General features: G+C 49.7%; 1 protein-coding gene across 1 annotated transcript in view; it reads left to right on the top strand.

Moving 5' to 3' along the window:
- LOC308268297 (bMERB domain-containing protein 1) overlaps nt 1-24,060 on the top strand; it is a gene marked incomplete at both ends in the record, with an annotated part of 124,835 nt that extends 100,775 nt beyond the window's left edge. Inside the window, 4 exons of the mRNA XM_080703440.1 lie at nt 14,913-14,986; nt 22,102-22,216; nt 22,557-22,639; nt 23,948-24,060. Of these exons, the coding sequence (XP_080559566.1) occupies nt 14,913-14,986; nt 22,102-22,216; nt 22,557-22,639; nt 23,948-24,060 (385 nt within the window). The remainder of the gene's footprint in view (nt 1-14,912; nt 14,987-22,101; nt 22,217-22,556; nt 22,640-23,947) is intronic.
- Nucleotides 24,061-25,428: the final 1,368 nt, after the last annotated feature.

Here is a 25,428-nt window from a genome sequence, read left to right as displayed (position 1 = left end):
TCAGGCTTGTTGAAGAGGCACCCCCAAATTTGCTCACTTGTCGATTCCAGCCAGTGATTATACATTTTCAGGAATCCTGTGAGCTGGTTGTTAAACTGTGGGTAGCTGGGAGTCTGTGATCACGTGGGAGTATTTACACCAGGGAAATTGGCAAGCGATACGGCAGCGCCTCCACCTGCCAACCCCACTCGCAGCTGGCGGTTAACCAGCGCGCAGCTAATCCTAGCCCTGGGCTAGCCCCATGATGCTCTGCTTTATGGGACCATCCAGTAGAGGACGTTTGCTCTTCCTGTGTGGTTCACTAAGCCCCAGCGTCCTGCGTCCATACAAAAGAAGCCACCAGTCACTAGTGCTGATTTAAACGTGAAGTTGATTTGAACATTCGTCAGCGTCAAAAACTTACCTGCTTCCGCTGGTGCAGCGGACCTGGTGGAGAAGGATGCTCTGTGTTCGGACAGGAGCACGGCTCTTTCTCCGCTATTCAAAGTGCAGTTCATAGGCCAAGCAGGAGGGGACAGGGAAAGAGCAGGGGAGTCCTCCCGGTGCTGCAGAATATGTCACGGAGGCTTTCCCCTTCTTTTCCTGGATGCGTAGTTAAAAGGAGCAAGAGCTTTGGAATTCCCGTGCAGGAGGGAATTCGTTTCTGCAGTGTTCTCACAAGGAGGGAAGGGGATTTATCTTAACACTGCTTTTGTGGCAGCAGGCTCACAGTCTTAACTGAGATTGGTGTAATATGAATCAATAAAAGTATTGTGGTTCTCCACCAAGTTTTTTTTTCTTCTACTTTACACAAAAATTGGGGGACATATCTATTGCCTAATCTCAAAAAAGAATTGAAAGCCGGGCGTAATGTGCGTGCCTGTGAACTCGGGATGCTGAGGCAGGAGGATCACAGGTTCAAGGCCAACCTGGGCCACTTGATGAAACCCTGTCTCAAAATAAAAATTAGAAAGGGCTGGGGATGTAGACAGTGGTAGAGGGCTCCTGGGTTCCATCCCCAATACTGGAGTACTGGAGAGAGAGAGAGAGAGAGAGAGAGAGAGAGAGAGAGAGAGATTTTCAAACTATTGAGTTGACTAGCTGGGCGTGGTGGCGCACGCTTGTAATCCCCGCGCTTGGGAGGCTGAGACAGGAGGATCGCACAGGTTCGAAGCCAGCCTCAGCTACTTAGTGAGGCTCTCAGCAACTTAGTGAGACCCTGTTTCCAAATAAAATAGAAAATAGGTCTGGGAGTGTAGCCCGGAGGTAGAAGGCCCCTGGGTTCCATCCCAGGACCACCAAAAAACAAACAAACAAAAAATACTGAGTTGGCTAATAGAAATTATGGGGTAGGACTCAAGCCCCCTCTTCCTCTCAAGAACGCCCACCCCTGAACTGTGAGGATGGGACAGAGTAAGTGAATAAGGAATCGCTGGGGCAGAGGGTGACCGCCTGGTATATAGGGTGGTGCACGTAGACTCGCGTTATGAAGCAATCATCGCGCCTCTGGAGTCAGATGCTCTTCATTTGAATCTTGCCAGCTGCGTGATCTTGGGTGATTTACTTAACATCTCTGAGACTAAGGTAGAGAATGAGATTGCCTGCCCTGTAGACCTAAGGTGAGCTGTTGCTAAGATCATTTCCAGACGGGCAGGGAATTGTCAACTGAATATGGGTTTCTGTTGGTGTCTGCGTGGGAGGAGGGTGGGCTGGGGAGCAGGGCGGGAAGGGCTGGGAGGAGAGGCGGGGCGCTGGCAGGAAGTCTCGGCAGGTGATGATAGATGGCGGGCACAGGGGGGCCGGGTGCTGAGAGCTCAGAATAGAAGCAGTATTGATAGCAGCATGCAAAGTGGGCCGCTGGAAATACGGACGCTTAATTGGATTTCTCCAGGGGTGACTCACTGCCGGTGATGGATGCCCTGCCCTTGTGGAGTCGCTGTCACGGGATGGGAAAATTTTCCACCCGCGTTTGTTTGTGGTCTCTGGGCCTTGTTTCAGTGGAACCCGGGACCGCGTGTACCTCCCCGCCTGCCTCCGTCACGCGCTTACTGGGACATGTCTGCACAGGGTGATGGGCTGGAAGCTCCGAGGAGAAGGCAAGGCCCCTTACAGGGGGCACGGTCTGTTTAGGGAGAAGCACAAATGCCCAGATGTTCACCAGGGGTGTTGGGGCCGTGGCAACGTGGAGGAAGGGGCTCGGTTTAGCCTGGGAGCATCAGGAGCTGCAGAAGGAAATGCAGGCCGACCAAGGGCCGCGTGGGAATGAGTCTGAGACCGAGTGGCCCAGAGCTGGAGAGAAGTGGGCTAAGACTTGAAGGAGCGGAGTGCGTGGATGGGCTGCTGGCTGCGACCTGGGCTCCATGGCTGGAGATGAGGCTGCAGAGGCCAGGGGCGGAGGGGCTTCTGCCCAGGCTACGCTAGCCCTGCTAGTCTCTGAGAAAAGGGGTGGTCCATGCAGTTAAAACACACCACCCCAGCTGGGGATGGTGGCCCATGCCCGTAATCCTGGTACTTGGGAGGCTGAGATAGGAGGAATGTAGGTTCGAGGAGGATTGTAGGTGAAACTCTCAGCAACTTAGAGAGACCTTGAATGAAAGGGGATGGGGATGTAGCTCGGAGGAAGAATGCCCCCTGGGTCTCATCCTAGTATATATATAGAGAGAGACAGACAGACAGGCAGACAGACCAAATCCAAAATCTTTAAAAATCATCCAGACAGAAGCTGAGGTTGTGATTCCGTGGTAGAGCATGTGCTTAGCATGTGTAAAGCCTGGGATTCAATCTCCAGAACTGGAAAAAAGAAAAGAAAAAGAAAAGAATCAGATATGTGCTTATTGGGAGGCTGAGACAGAAATCATGGTTCGCAGCCAGCCTGAGCTACTATTTAGTGAGGCCCTTTGCAACTCAGCGAGGCCCTGTTTCAAAATAAAAAATCAGGCTGGGGTGTAGCTCAGAGGTAGAATGCTCCTGGGTTTCATCCCCAGGGCCACAAAAAACAAACAAATGAAAAAACCTCAAAGATACAGACAGAGAAACATATAAAGGAAATGAATCTCTCTTGAAAACGATCATTGTAACATTATGAATCAATTCTTCCTTTTTTAATACATATGTACTTTGCAGAACTGGACCATAGCATTTCCTATCAGTTACTGGTATATGGTTTATCTCTGATGCCGACAGCCTCTCTCCAGAGCATCTTCTTAGCGACTTGTGGATTCCGCTTGTGCCCAGAATTTAAGCAGTGCCCATCACTGAACACAAGGCTGTTTTCCACAATGCCGTGTTACACATAATCATAATAGAATCCTTATGTGCCCATAAATATCTCCTTAGGATAAAGTCCCTAACCGAGTCGATAGACTGAGGCTTCAGATGTTTCTTGGGCGTTGGCACACACGTCAACTCGTCCGCAGTTCTCACCTGGACATCATTGTTAGCTCTTCCTGGGGCCTTGCGTTGCTTTCTTCTCAAACTCTGAAGTGGCTGGAAATTCATCTGCCCGGGGCTCTTCAGCAGGAGTGGGGAGAAACAAGGCGAGGCTATCTGTCATTATTCTGGCTCTTGGGCCTTCCAAAGTGACCACACCTCCTCTTCTTCCCTCTTATCCTTCTCTTCCTCCTCCTCCTGGAGCAGCCCCCCGGGCAACTATTGCTCAGAAAACGAGATTGATATTTGAAGTCTGGCTTCTTTCCATGTCTTGGTCCATTTTCCTCTGCCATCACGGATACCACCGATTGGGTAATTTATAGAGAAAGACACTTATCTTTCACAGAGCTGGAGGCTGCGAAGCCCCCGAGCCTGACACCGGCATGTGAGAGCTGTGTTGCCTGTATTGCAGGACAGTGAAAGTCCAGTGGGCCCCCCAAGATGGAGCTCCTCCTGCCTATCAGGAGCCCGCTCCCTCCACGGCTGCCGTAACCGTGCCCCAACCCCTCCTCAAGGTCTCACTTCTTAATCTTGCACAATTAAGTTAAGTTTCAATTCCAATTACATTTCAACGTGAGCTTTGGGGGGGACACTGAAGGCACAGCAGTGTTCTTGAAGGATTACCAGATGAAACCCAGGGCATCCCAATAAATCTGCAGCCATACAAATTTCAGATAAACTGGGTGTGGTGATACACGCTTGTAATCCGGGTACCTAGGAGGCTGAGACAGGAGGATCCCAGGTTCATGGCCAGCCGCAGCAATTTAGTGAGACCCTGTTTCAAAAATAAAGGCTGGGCGTGGTGGCACACCCCTGTAATCCCAGTACTTGGGAGGCTGAGACAAGAGGTTTGCAGGTTCAAGGACAGCCTCAGCAAGTAGTGAAACTTTCATCAACCTAGAGAGACCCTGTTTCAAAATAAAGATAAAAATAGGGCTGGGGGGAGGCTGAGACAGGGGATTGCCGTTCCTGGCCAGCCTCAGCTACTTAGTGAGGCCCTTTGCAACTCAGTGAGACCCTGTTTCAAAATAAAGAATAAAAATAGGGCTGGGGGTGGTGTAGGTCAGAGGTAGAATGTCCCTGGGTTCCACCTCTAGTACTGCAAAAAAAAAAAAAAATAGGGCTGGGGTATGTAGCTTGGAGGTAGAATGCCCCCAGGTTCAATTTCTAGTAAATAAATAAATAAATAAATAAATAAATAATAGGGCTGATGGTGCAGCTCAGAAATAGAATGTCTTCAGGGTTCAATCTCCAGTATAAAAAAAAATACTTTTTCCAGATAAACGATGAATAAGCTTCCTAGTATGTTTTCAATATTATCTAAGACAGACTTAACACCAAAAATTGTTGTATATCTGAAATGCAAATGTAACTATGAACTCCACATTTTAAAAAAACGTTATTTTAGTTGTTAGATGAAGCCCAGGATCTCACCTGTGTTCGGCAAGCCCCCTCCAACTGAGCTGCACCCCCAGCCCCTTTTAAATTTTACTTTGAGACAGGGTCTTGGCGTGTTGCTCAGGCTGGCCTTGAACCTGTGATCCTCTTTCCTCTGCCTCCCAAGTAGCTGGGACCACGGGCCGCACCGCCACGCCTCGCTTGAGCCTGACCTGTCACTTGCTAACTCCCGGGCCTCCTCGTCCACTGCCTATCCGCTGTGTCTTCTCAAGGGCGCCTCGCGCGCCGGCCAGCCAAGCCTCGCACTGGCCTTTTAGTTCTCCTATGAAGAGTTGGAAAACGATGTGTACATGTATGTACATGCAAGTTTTTTACCCCAATATGATGTATGAATCTAATGCACCAATAAAAGATTAAAAATAAATAAATAAAAATAATAAAATAATAAAAAAGAGTTGGAAAACAACTTGGGTTACCAGCGCCCTTCTTGTGAACTAATATTAATACTGTTTCCTCTTCTCGTCTCTTATTTCTTTCTCCTTTTCTTCCTTCCTCTCTTTTTTCCCATTTTCCTTTTCTCCCTTCCCTTTCCTTTCTGCCCTCTTCTCCTCTCCCTCTCTTTTCCCTTCTTCTATCTCTCCCTCCTTCTTTCTCCCTCCTCCTCCTCCTCCCTCTCTCTGGTTTTTTTTTTTTTTTTTTCTGGTACTAGGGATGGAATCCAGGGGCATTCTACCTCTGAGCTACACCCCCAGCCCGATTTTTTATTCTTTATTTGGAAACAGGGTCTCACTAAGTTTCAGAGGGCCTTGCTAAGTAGCTGAGGCTGTCCACAAACCTGCAATCCTCCTGTCTCGGCCTCTCAAGTACTGGGATTACAAGCATGGGCCACTGTGCCTGGCTTTCCTCTCTGGAATTTAATCTTTGCTCCCATCTTTATTTATTATATATTTTTTCTGGGCTAACTCAGCCAGGGTCTCAGGGCTAGACTCACTCTCTCTCTCTCCCTCTCTCTCTCTCTCTCTCTCTCTCTCTCTCTCTCTCTCTCTCTCTGTGCCCCGATGGGTGGCCAAGAGAAGGACTGAAGTACCTTGGCCCTGGCACCATCCTAGCAAGCATCTGGAGGGGAGCAGGAAATAAGAAATGACATTTGGACACTTTCTGTCTCCTTCACACCTCAGTAGAGGGAAGAGGGTGCAGGACCAGGCTGGCGTGGAAGCTGCCAGATCGCACCAGCAGCACCGCAGGAAAGTTGCTGGCTAGCCTTGCATGCACTGGCCACAGCCCAGTGCCCTGCTGGTGCCCAGAGAGGAGAGCAGCCTCTGGCCCCTCAGTCACAGCGGCCAGGTGTGAGAGCCCTGTGGTTTCCCCGCAGGGACTTGGCATCTGGCCTAATTCTTTTTTTTTTTTTTTACCAGTACTGAGGATGGAACCCAGGGGCATCCTACCTCCAAGCTACACCTCCAGCTCTATTTTTTATTCTTTATTTTGAAACAGGGTCTCACTGAGTTGCAGAGGGCCTCGCTAAGCAGCTGAGGCTGGCCGCGAACCGCGATCCTCCGGTCTCAGCCTCCCCGATGCTGGGATGACGAGCGTGCGGCACCTAATTCTTGGTGTCTCTTGGAAATACAAATTCGAGTCTGAAAGCCTGGCACATAGTTGGCCCTCAGGAACTGTTTTCTGGAAAAGCTGGTGAATTGTGGACAGCATTTCCCTCTCGGGGCGCTAGTTTCTTTACTCAGGTGAGAGATAGTTCTTTAGTTCTCCCAGTTCTGAGGAGTAGGGGCCATAACATTTCTTTCTCTCTTTTTTTTTTTAATTTTTGAATTTCTTAAAATTTTTTTTTTGGTAGTACTGGAGATTGAACCCAGAGGCTTTCTACCCAGCCCTATTTTTTAAATTTTTACTTTAAAACAGGGTCTCACGGCCAGGCCTGGTGGCGCGAGCTTCTAATTCCCGCCCTTGGGAGGCGGAGAAAGGAGGATCGTGCAGGTTCGAAGCCAGCCGCGCTGGCTTAAGAGACCCTGTTTCCAAATTTAAAAAAGTATAAAATAGGTCGAGGAGTATAGCCCAGAGGTAGAAGGGTTCCATCCCCAGTGCCACCAAAATAAATAATAAATAAATAAAATAAAACAGTGTCTCACTAGGTTGATGAGAGTCTCATTACTTGCCGAGGCTGTCCTCGAACCTGTGATCCTCCTGTCTCAGCCTCCCAAGTACTGGGATTACAGGCGTGTGCCCTCACTCCCAGCTTTTTTTCTTTCTTTTCTCTTTTCGGTACCAAGACTGATTGCTGGGCTGGAAGTACAGTCTGCCGATGTAACGTGAGAGCCAACACACAACCCGAAAATGAGTGTGCGTGACCGTTCCGTTACTGAAGGATGACGTTATCATTTAAAGATCTGAGTCTAGACTCGTACAGCTCTTTGTTGCAGAAAACAGAAGCTCAGTGGTAGGGCGCTGGCCGAGCGTGCACAAGGCCTAGAACATTCTTGAGGGAGAGACGAGAGGGTAGGCTGAGCTTGAGGGTGGTGACACTCTTTGGGACAGGGTATCACACACAGGCACGGGTGTCTGGTGACAGGCGAGGGTGAGTGAGTCCAGAGTGACGTGGGTACACACAAACACGGCGATCATAAAATGATCCACCAGGCAAGAAAGCAGGCGGTGCGGCCCCCGTGGCGTGTCTCCTGGGCGCACTGGCAGGCGCCTCTCTGGTCCCTTGGTTCCCAGCACGATGCTGAGAAATGGCCCAGCCCCGGGGCTCCCTGGTCCCCGGGGATGGAGTGTAAGCTCCCGAATCCTGCAGAAGCCAGACAAGTGCCGGTGTTCCTCTTCTCAGCCCGGCTGGGTTGGAGGTCAGACCAAACTGATCAGACCACAAAGGCTCAACACTACTTTCGCCACTGGGACATTGGTGAGGGCGGACGGAGCGACCCAGCCCAGCCGCGCCCTCCCACCCGGCCGAGGGGTCGGTGGAGGAGGCTTCCCTGCGGCCTGCTCCCTGCCGCTGACCCCTGGGCTCCTGCTGAAGTCTCACCCCACCCTGACACGATGGTATTTGTCCTTTTCAACTTGAGGGCCACTGAAGCTGAGACCGTTTACAGCAGCAGAGGTAGAACTGAGACCTGTCCTGGGATCTGGCTGTGCCGATGAACAGGGCTCCGGGGATCTCTGGAACCCATCTTTTTTTTTTTTTTTTTTTTTGGTGGTGGTGCTGGGGTTCCTGGAAGACCTTCTACCTCCGGGCTACACTCCCAGACCCATTTTATACTTATTTTTTATTTGGAAACAAGGTCTCTTAAGCCAGCACGGCTGGCTTTGAACCTGCGCGATTCTCCAGTCTCCACTTCCCAAGCGCGGGGATGACAAGCGTGCGCCACCACGCCCCGCGTTGCTGGGGATTGAACCCAGGGGCATTCCACCTCCAAGCTACACCTCCAGCCTGATTTTATTTTTATTCTTTATTTTGAAACATGGTCTCACTAAGTTGCAGAGGGCCTCACTAAGTAGCTGAGACTGCCCAGGAACCTGGATCCTCCTGTCTCAGCCTCCCAAGTACTGGGATTACAAGTGTGTGCCACCGTGCCTGGCTTAAAACCCATTTTTTTTTGTGTGTGTGATACTAGGGATGGGACCCTCCTACCTCTGGGCTACACTCCCAGACCTATTTATTTTATATTTTATTTGGAAACAGGATCTCACTAAGTTGCTGAGCGCCTCACTAAGTAGCTGAGGCTGGCTTTGAACCTGCGCGATCTTCCTGTCTCCGCCTCCCAGGCGCAGGGATTACAAGCATGTGCTACCACGCCCGGCGTTGCTGGGGATTGAACCCAGGGGCATTCTACCTCCAAGCTACACCTCCAGCCTGTTTTTTTTTTTTTTTGTTGTTGTTGTTTTTTTAATTGAAACAGGGTCTCACTAAATTGCAGAGGGCCTCATTAAGTAGCTGAGACTGCCCGGGAACCCGGATCCTCCTGTCTCAGACTCCCAAGTACTAGGATTACAAGCGTGCGCCACCACACCTGTCTTGAAACCCATGATTTTATGTATAAGGAAACAGAGTGCCAGAGGGAGAAACGAGCTGCCCAAGGTCCGAGAGGGCTCCGACTCGGACCTAGGCTCCCTCTCTGAGGTCAGGTGTCCCTTCCTCTGCTCCTCGCCCCAGGAAGTCTGCAGCTTCCGCGACTTACACAAGTAGGCGCCAGATGAATACCGTTTTAAAAAGTCAATCCTTCCCTCCAGCAATCCTCTTTGGTTTTTCCCACTGTGGTCTCTGCTGGGCTTCTATTAGGGCTGCAACTAATTCCAGCTGCTGGCACCTCTGGACCATGTAATTTTCAAAGAAATTTTGTAAAGCAATAACACTATGGTTCTGAAGGGGGCTGCTCATCCCTCCCCGCCCGAGGCTGGTCAAATGACTAATTTTCCACCATCGTCCCAGCGTGAAAAGCCGAGACGAAGGGCGGCCCCGGTTGCTCCCCATCCCTCCCGCATTCATCGGTGTTGCGCATGGCACGTGTCCCTGACAAGCTGGCAGTTTGGTTCCAGAATTCAATCCTCAGCCCTGCAGAGAGCTGTCTGAATGTGGCCCATTCAGGGTTCCAGCCAAGCTCCCAAAGCACTTGGCGCCATCTATTTAAATGCTTTTTGAACAGTCTCATTCAGTGATGCTGGAAAATCCTCGTGATGCCCGCCGTTGGGCTGGCACACGTAGGTGTGTTTCTATTTCAGTCTTATTAAGAACACACCTATCCACCTGTGTGTATCTGTGAATCGGTCATCAGCCTCAAGTAATAGAACATCCGACTAACAGTCTCTTAATCCTACGGTGACGGATTGTTTCAGTTTTGCCTGAGACTGAGGGGTTTCCCAGGTATGAGACTTACAGTGGTGTTAAGGTTGGAAGGTCTCAGGAAAATCAGTACCATTGGTCACCCTATTTAAGTCATAAGGCATTAATACAAGCCAGACATGGTGACGTACACCTGTAATTCCAGTACTTGGGAGGCTGAGATAAGAGGATCACAGGTTCAAGACCAGCCTCAGTAACTTAGCAAGGTCCCTCTGCAACTTAGTTTGGATTTTTTTTTTTTTTTTGGTGGTACTGGGGGTGGAACCCAGAGGCTTTCTACCTCCAGGCTATACTCCCAGACCATTTTTATATTTAATTTGGAAACAGGGTCTCACTAAATTGCTGGAAGCCTCACTGAGTAGCTGAGGCTGGCTTTGAACTCATGCGATCCTCCTGTCTCAGCCTCCCAAGCGCGGGGATTACAAGCGTGAGCCACCACGCCCGGCAAGTTTGGATGTTTGTAGAAAGCGGTGTCGTCTCAGGGATCTGGATGGAGTTCTGCAGCGTGACTCCTGAGTTTCTCTGCAGATTCCCGCCCTGCTTGTCAACACACAGTGGGATTGGGTGTTGGGGACGCTTCGCTGGCTTGCAGAATGTGGTCTGGAGATGAGGAGCTCGAGAACATGGGGTCTTGGGGAAGCCCACCCCTGAGGGACAAGCGGGGAACAGACCAGCAGGAAAACCAGCTAGACACGGTCCCTGCCGTCCCCAGGCCATGGTTATTCATCATTTTAGGTTCCTTCTTTGCCCTGGTTTGCATTTTCTAGAATTTCTACAGTGATTGAAGATTCCACTTCATAATGAGAGAATTCCAATTTACAATCTTTGGGGGTGTATGTGGTGGTGCACATCTGTAATCCTAGTGCATGGGAGATTGAAACAGGAGGACCACAGGTTTGAGGCCGGCCTCAGAAATGTACTGAAGCCCTGTTTCAAAATAAAAAATAAAGTAGAGCTGGGCATGGTAGCACATGCTTGTAATCCCAGTACTTGGAGGCTGAGATGGGAGGATCGCAGGTTCATGGCCAGCCTTACCAACTTAGGGACGCCCTCTGCAACTCAGTGAGACCTTGTTTCAAAATGAAAAATAAAATAGGGCTGGAGGTATGTTCAGAGGTGGAATGTCCCTGGGTTCAATCCTCAGTTTCACACACACACACACACACACACACACACACACACACACACACACACACATGAAAGAGAAAAAGTCTTTTTAACACCTTTATGGACAGGAATACAATCAGTTTCTTTTTAACACATCGGCTCCTTTTCTCAGATACATTCTTGTCCAGACTAATGTCTGCCTTCTCTCTCCCTCTTGCTTCTTCCTCACAGTGGGTAGTAACGGTAGATACCACTTCCTGGGCATTTTGCTGTGTGCGTCCCAGGCACCGTGCCCAGCACTTGCCATTCACAGCAATCCCAGGGGATACTGCCATCTCTCCTGCTTTAAAGATGATAAAAATAAGACCCAGAGACATCAGACGGCAGTGCGGCTCCTTCTGGTGTTGAACCAACTCCCAACCACTCCCTAGATCTCCCTCTTCTCTCTCTCTCACTCTCTCTCTCTCTCTCTCTCTCTCTCTCTCTCTCTCTCTCTCTCTCTCTCCCTCTCTCTCTCTCTCTCTCCATCTTCTCCTCCATCTTTCAAGATTTATGAATAAGACATCTTGGCCACTTCTGGGGTTATAACCCAAGATTTCTCAACCTCAACATGATTGGCATGTGGGACTGGACCATTCTCTGTTGGGGGCCCGTCCTTGGGCACCGTAGGGTATTTAGCACAAGCTAGAGCTCTTCCTGCTAGATGCCAGGAACACCCCCTTCCCCCAACACACATGTGTGCGGCACAGACAGGCACACGCACACACTCAAATATAATAACCAAATGTCTCCAGACTCATCCACGTCCTCAGAGGTCAAAATCACCCTCGTGGAGAATCACTCCTGCGGTCTCTGTGTTCGCTGTGGGGAGGGATGCTGGATCCCCTCCAGCTAACAATTGCTGGTAGAAACTCACAGGAACCGTCCGTGCTTTCTGGAAGCCTGAGCTCATTCTCAGCAGCCAACACGTGAGACATTCGGGGCAGGGCGTGAAAAGCGCTTTGGTGTGCCTCTAGCAGCACGAGATACAGGTGAAGCAAGGTGCCCCTGATTCTCGCCCTGAATGCTGGGATTGCAGCGGCCATGCGGGGACTTCCTGGTGAGCAGAGGACAGGCCTACGTGCTGGTCTGCAGATGGCACTGCCCAAAGAAGCCAGAAAACTAGGCTTTAAAACAATTTTTTTTTGGTACTAGTAGTTGAACCAGGGGCATTCTACCTCTGAGTTACACCCCCAGCCCTTTTTATTCTTTATTTCAAAGCAAGGTCTCGCTAAATTGTTGAGGCTGGCCTTGAGCCTGTGATCCTCCTGTCTCAGCCTCCCAAGTACTGGGATTACAAGTGTGTGCCACCACGCCTGGCTTAGACTGGGCTTTCGAAGATGCTGTAGGAGTCGGCAGACAATCACTGCGCTCAGTCTGAAGGCGTCCCTAGTCCAGGTCCAGCCAGCGGTATGACCAGTGGAGACAGACCCTTTACCTCTTTCCGCATTAGCAAAATGAGAATCTTGATGCTTTCCTCTAGCTCTTCTTGGACCAGTTGCCAGGGGCAACAGAAGATGCTGTCCGGAAACACTGTGCTCTGCTCCAGCTTTCCTCCTGAAGCACAGTCGGCCTTCCATATCTGAGGGTTCCACATCCACGGACTCTGTCAGCCCAGGCTGGCAAATATTCGAGGCAGAAAATTGTGTTTAAATTGAAGATGTTCAGACTTTTACTTCCTGCCATTATAACCTAAATGACACAGTATAACACTTATTTATGTAGCATATCCATTCCATTAGGTATTATCAGCAATATAGAGATGATTTAAAGTGTAGGAGAGAGCTGGGCATGGTGGCATACGCTTGTAATCCCAGCATTCAGGAGGCTGAGACAGGAGGATGGAGGTTCAAGGACAGCCTCAGCTACTTAGTGAGGCCCTTTGCAACTCAGTGAGACCCTGTTTCAAAATAAAGAATAAAAAATAGAGCTGGGGGTGCAGTTTGGAGGTAGAATGCCCCTGAGTTCCATCCCCAGTGCCACAAAAATAAAGTAAAATAAAATTTGTTTGCAATTACACTTTTCCATTTGGCACTGTGGCTTGTTGCTTACCTAGCTGAATATTTAATACCACAGTCCTCATACTTCATTTACTTAAGTGTTCATTTTAAATGAGCTGTGTATAGGAATTTGTATTTTGGAGGCACTTGATCTATCTACAAAGAAAAAATTAGGAATTGCTTTATTATAAAATGCTCCTAGAAGTCTTAATTGTGTTTATTTTTAAAACTGTAATGTTAGACTTGTGTGCATAGAAGTAATTAAGGGTACGTCATTACTGTAGTTTAAAAGTTGTACATGATAAGACATTTTTTTGTTTTTACTATATGTTTTTACCAAATGATCTATTCGCCATCCTGAGGCAAGCATGAATAAAATTAGGTTAAATGTATAAAAAAAAAAAAAAAAAACATAAGCAGACAAAAAAGAAAAAAAAACTGAACCTGCAACCTGAGCTCATGCATACCATCAACACAGGCACAGGAAGATCAGAAGAGTGTGATCCAGATGTTATTAATCAGCTGGGCACGGTGGCACACACCTGTAACCCCAGCACTCGGGAGGCCAACACAGGAGGACTCAGTTTCAGGGCAGCCTCAGCAGCTTAGCAAGACCCTATTTAAAAATAAAAGAGAAGACCGGGAGTGGTGGCGCACGCTTGTAATCCCCGCGCTTGGGAGGCAGAGACAGGAGGATCGCACGGGTTCGAAGCCAGCCTCAGCTGGCTTAAGAGACCCTGTTTCTAAATAAAAATATTTAAAAAAAAATAGGTCTGGGAGTGTAGCCAAAAGGCAGAAGGGCTTCCAATAACCCCAGTACCACAAAAATAATAATAAAATAGATTCTGAAGTTGTTTAAAATTTACCTTTTTTTTTTTAGGTACTGGAGATGGGACTCAGGGGCATTCTACCTTCGAGCTATACCCCCAGCCCTATTTTTTATTTTTTATTTTGAAACAGGGTCTCACTGAGTTGCAAAGGGCCTAAGTAGCTGAGGCTGGCCAGGAATGGTGATCCCCTGTCTCAGCCTCCCTAATGCTGGGATTACAAGCGTGCGCCACCATACCTGGCTAAAATTTACCATTATTTTGACCACTGGTGATTCTTTAGGTGGGTTAATTTATGTTTTGAGGTACGATACAATTTATACTTTTTCTTAAAGAAAAAACGTGGGTTTCTATATTAAGCGTATTTTGTGACTACTGTTAACTGGCTGATGTTAGATATTAAATGCTTTAAGCTATTTAAAAAAAATAAAACTGGGGGTATAGTTCAGAGGTAGAATGCCCCTGGGTTCAATACCCATCAATACACCACACACACACACACACACACACACACACACACACACACACACACACGAATGTCGGTCATTCCTGAGAAGCAGGATCATGGTAGTTTTTGGAATTCTACTTATGAGGACAAACTGTTATAATGAGCAAGTGTATGCGCGTATTAAAACAAAACAAAAGTAGGAAGAATAGGATAGAGGGTAGAGGTGTGTTAGGGGAACTGGCTCAAGTATCACAGAGTCTGGGAAATCCGACCGGCTGTCTGTCTGCTGCAGGGTGGAGAACCAGAGCGGCCGGCAGCAAGTCCAAGTCCATCAGCCTCAGAGTGAGAGAAGCCGATGATGCGGCCCCAGTCCAACCCAAAGGCAGTTCTGACGTCCAAGGGCAGAAGGAGGATGCCCTGTTCCAAGACAGGGGCTGGGGCTAGGAAGGAGGGAGGGAAGAGACAGAAAAAGAGAGGACCCACACCCTTACTTCTGTTTCATTTGCCATCCCGGCTCCCAGCCACACCAAGGGCGGCTCTTTCCCTCTCGGTCCACCTGACCTGCTTCATGGGCCAGCTGGGCATCCCTCAACGGCGCCAAGCCCAAGTTACCCATCACAGCACGCGTGGCCTTCACAAGAACAACCCTCCCACAGACCCCTTGTTCGAAAGGTGATGCCGGGCATGGCGTTGCACGCCTCTAATCCCAGTACTTGGGAGGCTGAGACAGGAGGATTGCAGGTTCAAGGCCAGCCTCTGGGTGTAATCCCTAGTGATGCTGGGACGTGACCTGCTGCTGTGACCCAGTGCCGCCTGCTGTTCTGTCTCCTCAGGATGGACGACATTCAGCTCTGTAAGGACATCATGGACCTGAAGCAGGAGCTGCAGAACTTGGTCGCCATCCCAGGTAACCACGGTCACCTCTCCTCCGCCCCAGCTGCTGCTCCCCTGCCCCGGGGTCTAGAAGGGGGAGCTCCGTCCTTCACCCCGGTGCGGCTTCTTCATTCTTGCCACGCAGAGCTCCCCGGCCATTCAGTTCAGGTCCAGCAGACCCAGGTCCAGGCCCTAATTCCCCACACCTTTTTGACCTTGGGCAAGATGCTTAATTTCTTTTGAGACTTACTGTCTCTGTTTCTGAAGATGGAAATGTCACAGTGCCTAACTCCTGAAGACTAAATATCACTGTGCTAAATGTACATTGTGCTGGGCGTGGTGGTGCACGCTTGTAATCCCAGTACTCGGGAGGCTGAGACAGGAGAATCACAGGTTCACAGCCAGCCTCGGCTACTTAATGAGGCCCTCCTCAACTTAGTGAGACCCTGTTTCAAAATAATAAAAAACAATAGGGCTGCGGGTGTCCTTTGAAGGTAGAATGCCCCTGGGCTCTGTCCTTGGTACCACACACACACACACACAGCAGCAGATACTGTTGCTTTGATGAACATCTACAAAATACCCAGTGCTGAGCAGGCCCTGGGAATAGTCCAGGGTTGTGGTCTGTCCTAAACAAAAGGGGGTGACAGGGCTTCTTTTGGGGGTGAATAAAACCACATAAAATGGACTGTAGGTGGTGGACACACAACTCTGCTAATATGCTTGGAAACGGTGAATTGCATGGTGTGTGAATTATGTCTCAATAAAGTTACCCAAACAAGTTAAATGTCTAACAGAAAACAATAAATAAAGGGGGGATGAATTCTAAAGTCCAGACCCCAAGCACTAGGAATTCCAGTGCCGTCGGTCAGGCGTGGGAGGGCGAGGATTTTCAGCTCAGGGGCCTGAGGTGGAGACACGGAAGGCGGGGAGGGTGTCTCTGCCTCCCGCCCGCATTGTGGTGCGCGGTCTGGCTTCCCGGAGCCTGGCAAGGCCGCCCCATCCGTCTAGGTAATTGCCTGTTGTGCCTGGAGGAAAGAATCAGGTCTCGAGACTTCACTTGTTAGAGTGATTTATTAGGAAGGAAAATGGATTCCAGGAGCAAGCATAGAAAGCAGAATGAGGGCAGCGCTGCAGCGTGCTATCCACAGCAGGCGCACACCCCAGATCCGGGACCGCGACCGCCTGGCATCAGGGCTGACAGCCCCCGCAGTCCCCGTCGCAACAGTACAAGGTAGAGGGCGCGTTCTCCCCGTGGGTGAGCCCCCAAAGCCTGCCGTCCTCGGGGAGTCCTTACGCAGGGCACCTGGACATCTGGTGGCCAACTCGTGCCGTGTTCCCAAGGGAGTGGCAGCTGCCCTTGAGAAAAGGAGAAACTGTCTCCCTTACTGTTTAGGAGAGCAGGTGCCATTGGGCTTGCTGAATTCCCAGTCTGCTTGTCCATTAAGATTCCTGACAAGGTGAATTTAGGGTCTTATTTTTTAACTGAAGTTTGGACAGTGTATTTACTATGCATGCAATGCCCAATCCTCAGAGTTTGAGTCCCAGTTTCCCCTTCCCAGGACACGTTGATAGGTTCAGTATGGGTTGCCATGTCCCTCTTGGGAGGGAGATTCCAAGGTCTACTCTTGGCTCAGTGGGACGCAGGGGAGCAGGCCCAGGCGAAGGGAACATGGGCGTGTGGACACCGTGTCTCCAAGGCCAGTGAGGCCGTGGGGTGGGGAGAGCGGCCTCTGGTGCACGTGTGAAACCACAGTCTTTGGCTGACACAGTGATGAGGAAATTAGCTGGCCAGGGCCAGGGCCAGGAGGAGGACAAGGCACTTAACAGGAGCCTCACGAACTCAGTAATCCTAGTACTTGGGAGGCTGAGATAGGAGGATCGCAGGTTCCCAGCCAGCCTCAGCAGCTTTGTGAAATCCCACTTCAAAATGGAAAATAAAAAGGGCTGGGTGTGTAGCTCAGAAGTAGAATGCCTCTGGTTCAATCCCCAGTACCAAAATAATAATCATCATCATCATCATCATCACCGTCATCCTCATCGTCTCGTCATCATCACCGTCGTCATCGTCATCGTCATCATCGTTGTCATTGTCGTCGTCGTCATCCTCATCGTTGCCGTCGTCATCGTCATCATCGTCGTTGTCGTCGTCATCATCATCACCGTCATCCTCATCGTCTTGTCATCATCATCATCATCATCGTCATCATCGTCATCGTCATCATCGTCATCGTCATCATCGTCATCGTTGTCGTCATCGTCATCGTCTTCGTCATCATAGTCATTGTCATCATCGTCGTCGTCATCGTCGTCGTCATCGTCGTCCATCGTTGTCGTCGTCATCGTCGTCATCGTCATCATCGCCGTTGTCATCGTCATCGTCATTGTCATCATCATCATCATCATCATCGTTGTCATCGTCATTGTCATTGTCGTCGTCATCGTCATCATCGTCGTCGTCATCGTCAACATCATTGTCGTCGTCGTCATCATCATCGTCGTCATCATCATCATTGTCATTGTCATCGTCATCGTCGTCGTCGTCATCGTCATAATCGTCATCGTCATCGTCGTCATCATCGTCGTCATCGTCATTGTCATCGTCGTCGTCGTCGTCATCGTCGTTGTCGTCATCGTCATTATCATCGTCGTCGTCATCGTCGTCATCATCATCATCGTCATCGTCGTCGTCATCATCGTCATCGTCATCGTCATCATCATCGTCGTCGTCGTCATCGTTGTCATCGTCATCGTCATCAGGCTGGGTTATAGTGCTCACTGGGCACTTGTCTAATACGCACGAGGCCCTGGGTTCAATGCCCAATACCACACACACACACAAATTTAGTAATCAGGATAAATCACATTCGATGCAGTGCTTTAAAAAATCCAAATGCATGCAAAAAATTTGTTTCCATGATGATGCACAGCAGGCACGGTGGCGCACCGCTGCCCTCCCAGTCCTTGGGATGCTGAGACAGGAAGATCTTAGATCAGCCTCAACAACTTAGCAAGACTCTCAGCAACCTAGAAAATCCCTGTTTCAAAACAAAACAAAACAAAATATAAAAGGCTGGGGACGTAGCTCCACGGTAGGATGCCTAAGGCTTCAACCCCCACACACACAAAAATCACGATGAGTAGAGCATCAAAAGTGTCCATCCAGGATCAGTACTGACACCCCGGGGTGCTCGACACCAGGTGGAGGCAGGCAGTCCCACCCGAGAACACCACTGACCCCTCCACAGGGCACCCGCTTGACCCGGGTCTAGTGCTGCTCCACAACAGAGCCGGGGTCCTGCCTGCAGCTCCACCGACTCCCTGAGCTGTTCTCAAACCTGCAATCCTCCTGTCTTAGTCTCCCAAATACTGGGATTTCAGGGTTGTACCACCACCCCCAGATGGATGTGCTGTTATTTATTTATTTATTTATTTATTTATTTATTTTTTTTTTGGTGGTGCTGGGGACTGTACTTGGGGCCTAGCGCATGCTAGGGGCGCGCTCTGCCCTGGCTCAGACCGTTCTGTCCGTCCCCTCACTTAGGTGCAGCAGCTCGGGTACTGTGCATGTGGGGAGTCCCTCTCCTTTCCTCTCCTCGCCTCAACTTTCCCCCTGGCTGGGTGTCTTTCTCTATGTTCCCTGGGCCAGGGCCAGGTTTCTAGATGGATGTTGTTTCATGCAGGAAGGAGAAAAGCCCATGTTTCTGGCAGCGCATCAATAATAAAAGATTAAGTAAAGAGACCAGTAAAGTGCCAAGAAAATCATGTTTCTTGAGCCGAGGTCAGAAAATAATTCACCAGTAACTTGATGGGGCCCATGGGACTGGGACTGGGACTGGGGACACGAGGGGCCTTCCTGCCTGGAGGGCTTCCCTGGGACCCCCGGGGCCTCCTGAGAACTGGGGATGCTTAGGTGCAGCCCTGAAGGCCACAGGTACCTTCCCCTTGCAGGTAAAAATAGTGTCTTCCTCCTTGGATTAGACCAGAGGTTCTCAACTGGGGGCGATTTTGTTCCCCAGGGGACTTTTGGGCAAAATCTGGGGACATGTTTAGATGTCATAGTTTCTAGGGGAGAGCACCTATTGGCACCTTGTGGGTAGAGACCGGAGATGCTGGTAAACACCTCAAAGCTCACAGCACAGCCCCAAAATAGAAAATGATCTGGCCCCAAGTGGTAATGGTGCAGAGGCTGGGAAGTCAGGGTTCAGAGACACCGCAGAGCTCATGGTAATACGAACCCAATTCTAATAGCTGCCATTTCTTAAGCACTTACCAGTACATGGTTGCAAGACTTGCCTTTCCTTTATTAAGTGCATATTTATTCCTTTTGTACATGACTAAGTAGATATTGGATCTGGAGGACATTTTATCATTAACACACCTGTGATAATATAAAATTATAGTCTGGATTGGAGGTGTGGCTCAGTGGTAGAGTGCTTCCCTAGCACATACAAGGCCCTGGGTTTGGTCCCCAGCACCATCAAAAACATAAAATAAGAGCTGGGCATGGTGGCACACGCTTGTAATCCCAGCATTCGGGAGGCTGAGACAGGAGGATCTTGGTTCACGGACAGCCTCAGCTACTTAGTGAGGCCCTCTGCAACTTAGTGAGACCTGGTTTCAAAATAAGGAATAAAAAAATAAGGCAGGGGATGTATTTTGGAGGTCAAATGCCCCTGGGTTCCATCCCCAGACCCGCAAAACAACAACAACAACAAAAAAACCCCACAAAAAATAGAATAATATAGTATATCATAATAGCAGTTAATTTTTCATAAGACCTTACTACGCATCAGGCAGGGAGGAAGGTATTTTACTTGATTTATGTCTCTTAAAACTTAAAACAAGCCGGGCGTGGTAGCGCACGCTTGTAATCCCAGCATTTGGGAGGCGGAGACCGGAGGATCGTGGTTCACAGATAGCCTCAGCTACTTAGTGAGGCCCTCTGCAACTCAGTGAGACCCTGTTTCAAAATAAAGACTAAAAATAGGGCTGGGGGTGGAGGTAGAATGCCCCTGGGTTCCATCTCCAGTACCACAAACCAAACCCAAAACAAACTTCAAACAATGAAGCTGGGTGTGGGGGCACACGCTTGTAATCCCAGGACTGGGGAGGCTGAGACTGACAGACTAAAGGTTCAAGACCAGTCTCAGCAACTTAACAAGACTCTCAGCAACCTAGCAAAGCCGTTAAAAAAAAAAAAATTAAAAAGGGCTCACTTGGGAGAGAGATAGTTGGCAGGCAGAATGCTCCTGAGTTCAACCCCAGTACCACAAAAGCAAAGCAAAAACAAAAAGGACATGATTATCAATGTCCAGAGTCTTAATGCCCAGCCTGGGTGAGGAACCAACCCGGAGTCACACAGCGAGGAAGATGGGAGGTGGGGCCAACAGGCCAGGATGCTAGGATGTACGGTAAAGGTCCCCGTCGTGATGGGAGCTGGGGCCACAGAGACCAGATGGGAAACACGGCGTGGTCCAGGGTCGAGGAGGTGACGGGAGGCAGCGGAAAGCAAGTTGGGATTCAGGGGGCAAGCTCGCAGAGGCGTGAGGAAGCAAGTGTGCGAGGCCAGCACGCGGGAGCGCAGTGGGCGGGCAAGCTGGCACCCTGGCTGCCGGGCGGGTGGGTGATGTGAGAGGGAGAGGGTGGCATCGTTAACTGGTGAGTGGTACCTGGAGGCGGTGGTTGATGTGGACAGGAAGGCAGAGTGCCCCTGGGCTTCATCCCCAGCAACACACACACACACACACACACACACACACACACACACACACACACACCCCACCACCACCACCACCAGGATGAACAGTGCGTGTGAACTGAACATTGTGCAGACATTTTCCCCCCGTCATTACTTCCTACACCATCTGTCCTAATGAAGCTGTTCACATAGCATTTCCACTGTAGCACATAGGATACGTCATCTAGAGATGGTGTGACGTTGACAGGTGGAGGGGCATAGGCTCTAATGCAAATGACACCATTTTATCCACAGGACTTGAGTGTCCTTGGAATTCAGGGCTGAGTCTGGTCCCCTGTGTCTCCTGAAGGATGGCTGATTTATATTCTCCTCATCTCTAGTTCTGCTTTCAAATCTAGAAGAAATTGTCAACAGCCCCCAAGTTGGCAGATGGAGAGAAAACCCATATATATATATATATATATATATATATATATATATATATATATATATATTTGTTTGTTTGTTTTGTTTTATTTTTGAAGGGATATAGTTTTGTTTTTGAAGGGATCTGAACAGAAAGAGGTGAATGTGGCTTAAATTTCTGCCTCCTGGCTTCTCTGTTCCAACCTCCAGGCCTCTTTTCCCTTCACATGCTGGCCCTGGGTATTTGGGATGGGGCTAATGCCATCAGCACCAATACGTTTCCCCTGGTCATCTGTGTACATCTCTCCTGGCATCCCCGTCCAAGCCCCTCATCCCCACCTTCTGCAGACCATGCTATGCCCTCACCATCTTGAGGGCTTGCTAAAGCCCAGCTCAAGGGGGATCCTTTGCTTATGGTACCTCATTTTAAAAATATTTTTAATTTTTATTTATTTATTTATGTTATTATTATTATTATTATTATTATTATTAATTTGCAGTACTGGGGATGGAACCCAGGGGCATTCTACCTCTGAGCGACACCCCAGCCCTATTTTTTTTTTATTCTTTATTGTGAAACAGGGTCTCACTGAGTTGCAAAGGGCCTCACTAAGCAGCTGAGGCTGTCTGTGAACCGCGATCCTCCTGTCTCATCCTCCCAGATGCTGGCGTTACAAATGTGCGCCACCACGCCCAGCTTAGTACCTCATTTTGAAGCCTCTTTGTGTGTGTTTAACAGATGGGAAACCAAGGCTTGAAGAGGTCTTGTTGCTTCTTCAGGTTCACCCGGGCGCGGGACAGGGTCGAGCCAGGATTCCCACCCGGGCCCCGCAGACCCAGGAGCTTCCATTTTCTTCACTAGTGATTTCTTCTTCTCCTTCTTCCTTCTTCCTTCCTTCCTCCTCCTCCTCCTTCTTCCTCCTCCTCCTCCTCCTCCTCCTCCTCCTCTTCTTCTTCCTTCTTCCTTCTTCTTCCTTCTTCTCCTTCTTCCTTCTTCTCCTCCTCCTCCTCCTCCTCTTCCTCCTCCTCCTCCTTCCACCCAGAAAAAGAAAAAACAAAGCTACAGAAGCAGAGAGAGGACGAGCTGATCCAGAAGATCCACCAGCTGGTGCAGAAGAGGGACTTCCTGGTGGACGACGCGGAGGTGGAGCGGTTAAGGTGGGCTCGCCAGCGCCCCATGCCCCCAAAGCCACCATCTGCCCTGCCACTCACAGCCTCGCCCAAGAGGCACGGCCTCGGCCACCGCTGCCCAGCCCCTGAACCCACCTGGCGCCCGAATTTCTGGCCCAAGACCCATTTCATACTAAAGAGAAATCCCAGTGCAGCCCCAAGGAGTCTTGGGAAGACCGGTGTGTCTTCCATGAATGTCACTGAGGGAGGTTCCCAGAGCTCCCTATCCTCAGAGCCTGGCCCCTGCTTAGCCCTGTGCCTCCTGCCTTTGGTTGCTGGACATTTTCTGGCTTACTGTGCTTTCTCTTTTACACATCTGCCTTCCCAGGGAGCAAGAAGAAGACAAGGAGATGGCGGATTTCCTGAGAATCAAGTTAAAACCTCTAGACAAAGTAACCAAATCTCCAGCCAGTGAGTGGCCGCTTTACACCTCTTCCCCCAAGAGGGAGCAAAGGATATTTCCAAGTGGTCTGAGAGCAGAGGGGCCTGGCCAGAGGCTTTCTAGAGATAAAACTTGAGCACAGGATGGTAGCAGGCAGGGCCAGTTGCCTGGCCTGCAGCAGGAGTGGTTCCCCAAGGAGAAGGGCTTTTTTTTTTTTTTTTTTTTCCTTCGGTACTGGAGGTGGAGCCCAGGGCATACTACCTCTGAGCTACACCCAACCCTATTTTTAGTCCTTTTTTATTTTTGAAACAGTGTCTCACTGAGTTGTGAAGGGCCTTGCCAAGTAGCTGAGGCTATGATCCTCCAGGCTGCTTTAATGCTGCTTAGTTTAAGTGTGTGTGTGTGTGTGTGTGTGTGTGTGTGTGTGTGTGTGTGTGTTACTGGGGGTTGAATTCAGGAGCATCCTACTTCTGATCTATACCCTCAGCTTTTTTAAAATTTTTTTCAGGTCTGGGTATGGAACCCAGGGGCATTTAACCTCTGAGCTACACCCCCTGCCCTATTTTTTATTCTTTATTTTGACACAGGGTCTCACTAAGTTACAGAGGTCCTTACTAAGTGGCTTGCAAAAAAATAGCTTAAAAATATTAGGTGGGTGTAGTGGTACATGCCTGTAATCCCAGTGCTTGGGAGGCTGAGACAAGTGGACTGCAGGTTCGAGCATAGCAATTTAGCAAGGCCCTCAAAAACTTAGTGATACCCTGTTTCAAAATAAAAAATAAAATTAAAAGGGCTGGGGGTGTTGCTTAGAGGTCAAATGCCCCTGGGTTCAATCCTCAGGACCCAAATAAATAAATAAATGAGATAAAATATTGTCACTGAAGCAAAAATGCAATGGATTAAATATAGAGATACAGCTAAAGGCATGATTCATAAATTGGAAAGCAGACCCAAGGAAATTACCCATAATGCAGCACAAACAGAACAGGAAGAACTGGAAAGCCCGAGAGGTCACAAAACAGAGAGGATAGAGTGGGAAGGCCCAGCTTCCATCCAGGGGGCACTCCAGAAGGAGAGCCAGCAAGAGGGAGGGGCTGTCTGAGAAGATAATGTAAACACATTTTCCAGAATTGCAAGGTGCAGACCCTCAAATTTTGAAGTGATTTGAAAGAAATTTCCCATTTACCAACTACTTCTTAAATGCCAGGCTGTATGGACAGTACCTTGACCACAGCAGCTCTCCACAGTCCTGGCAGGGAGGGGTGGGTAGAGCCGGGGCTGCCTGTGGTCTCCTCACCTCACCTCACCTCTCCCTCTCTGCTCCTACCACACTTCAGGCTCCCGGGCAGAGAAGAAAGCGGAGCCTCCACCTAGCAAGCCCACCGTGGCCAAGACAGGGCTGGCGCTCATCAAGGATTGCTGCGGAGCCACACAGTGCACCATCATGTGACCCCCCACGCGGGGTGCCCCCGGGGCCGCGGGGACCCTCTCCCACCCTCTTGTCGTCATAGCCCCCATTCCACCGGGGCCCAAGAGCTCTCCAAGGCTTCCGGAAGGGGTCGAAGGCAAGCCTGTGACTGCCGCCAGGGCCCGGGGTGCGGCAGGCGGGCCCGGCCGCCCTGTACAGAGTGTAGCAATAGGGAGTCCCCCACCGTCGCATGGCCCTCCCCAGAGCATGCCGAACCCAGGAGTCTGTCTCACCATTTATCCAACCACCAGGAAACTCCCTCAGAAAAAAATATATCTCCACTCCTATCTAGCTGTATCTAACCCACCGTGCCAATGGACTGGGAGGGGCATGACCCCCAGGTGTGCATAGTTGTGACTTTTCAACAACCCACCGTTGTGTTGGACGCCTCCCCTCCACCCTCCTAGCTCTGACATCAGGCCTGCCCCCCGTCTGTCCTCTCCCAGGGACTGCGTCCCGGAGGACTCCACACAGCCTGTGTATCTCAGGCGCCATCTCTACCACATTCCCGGAGATCGATGACTTATCTGTACAGACTAAGCTGGGGTGTGGTGTCCTGGTCACCTCCCCTGCTTCTTCCAATCCTGTGTCTGGGCCAGGTTCCTATCAGGAGGGTGTCTGCTGTGCTTTGGGCCCAGGGGTGTGGAGCAGAGTGGGGAGAGGAGGCCTGGGCAGAGGCAGAAAGCAGGAAGTTCTAGCCCAAAGCTAGGGCAGACAAGGAGGGCCAGCCGGATGCCACCCCACCAGCCCAACACCTGGACCTCCGTAAAGAGCAGTGACAGGCCGGAGAGGCAGCTTGGCCCCACCGTGTCCCCCCATTTGGTGGCGTATCGGAACCAGCCTAACGATTCCACCTGCTGTAACTTGATGTACACTTGCTACAGCCAACCCGGCACAGCCCGTGTGACCTCTCTGTACGTGTATGTGTGTGTGACCGGCCTAAGTAGTTAGCGTAACTCAAGATTCGCTGATGTTCAATCACCCGTCGGAGAAAATAAAAATGGAAACCACGTACGCAGCATTTTAAATGTTTGCACTTTTTAAAAATTGATCTTGGAAGTAATCCGTGTACATACTAAATCCTTTTTAAAGTACAGGAAGTATAAAGGCATTTTTTACTAACACCCATGATTCCTTCAAGTAGAGACCTCTGACATCACGGTGCGTTTCCTACAGTCATCTTTATGCCTTTCTTTTTCCACGCTCACATCATAATGTACCATTTTATAACCTGTGTTTTTTCTTTGTTGTTGTGGTTGTTTTCTATGTGTCATATCATTACAGTCCCCCACATCATTAAAAGCTCTTGGTAAACACAGAACACTCTTCATTGGTGTCTATACTGGCTGC

This window comes from Muscardinus avellanarius (assembly GCF_963383645.1).
Source record: "Muscardinus avellanarius genome assembly, chromosome: 10".
Classification (NCBI taxonomy): domain Eukaryota; kingdom Metazoa; phylum Chordata; class Mammalia; order Rodentia; family Gliridae; genus Muscardinus; species Muscardinus avellanarius.
Note: the sequence above shows the minus strand (reverse complement) of the source record. Positions and strands in the feature narration are given on the sequence as shown.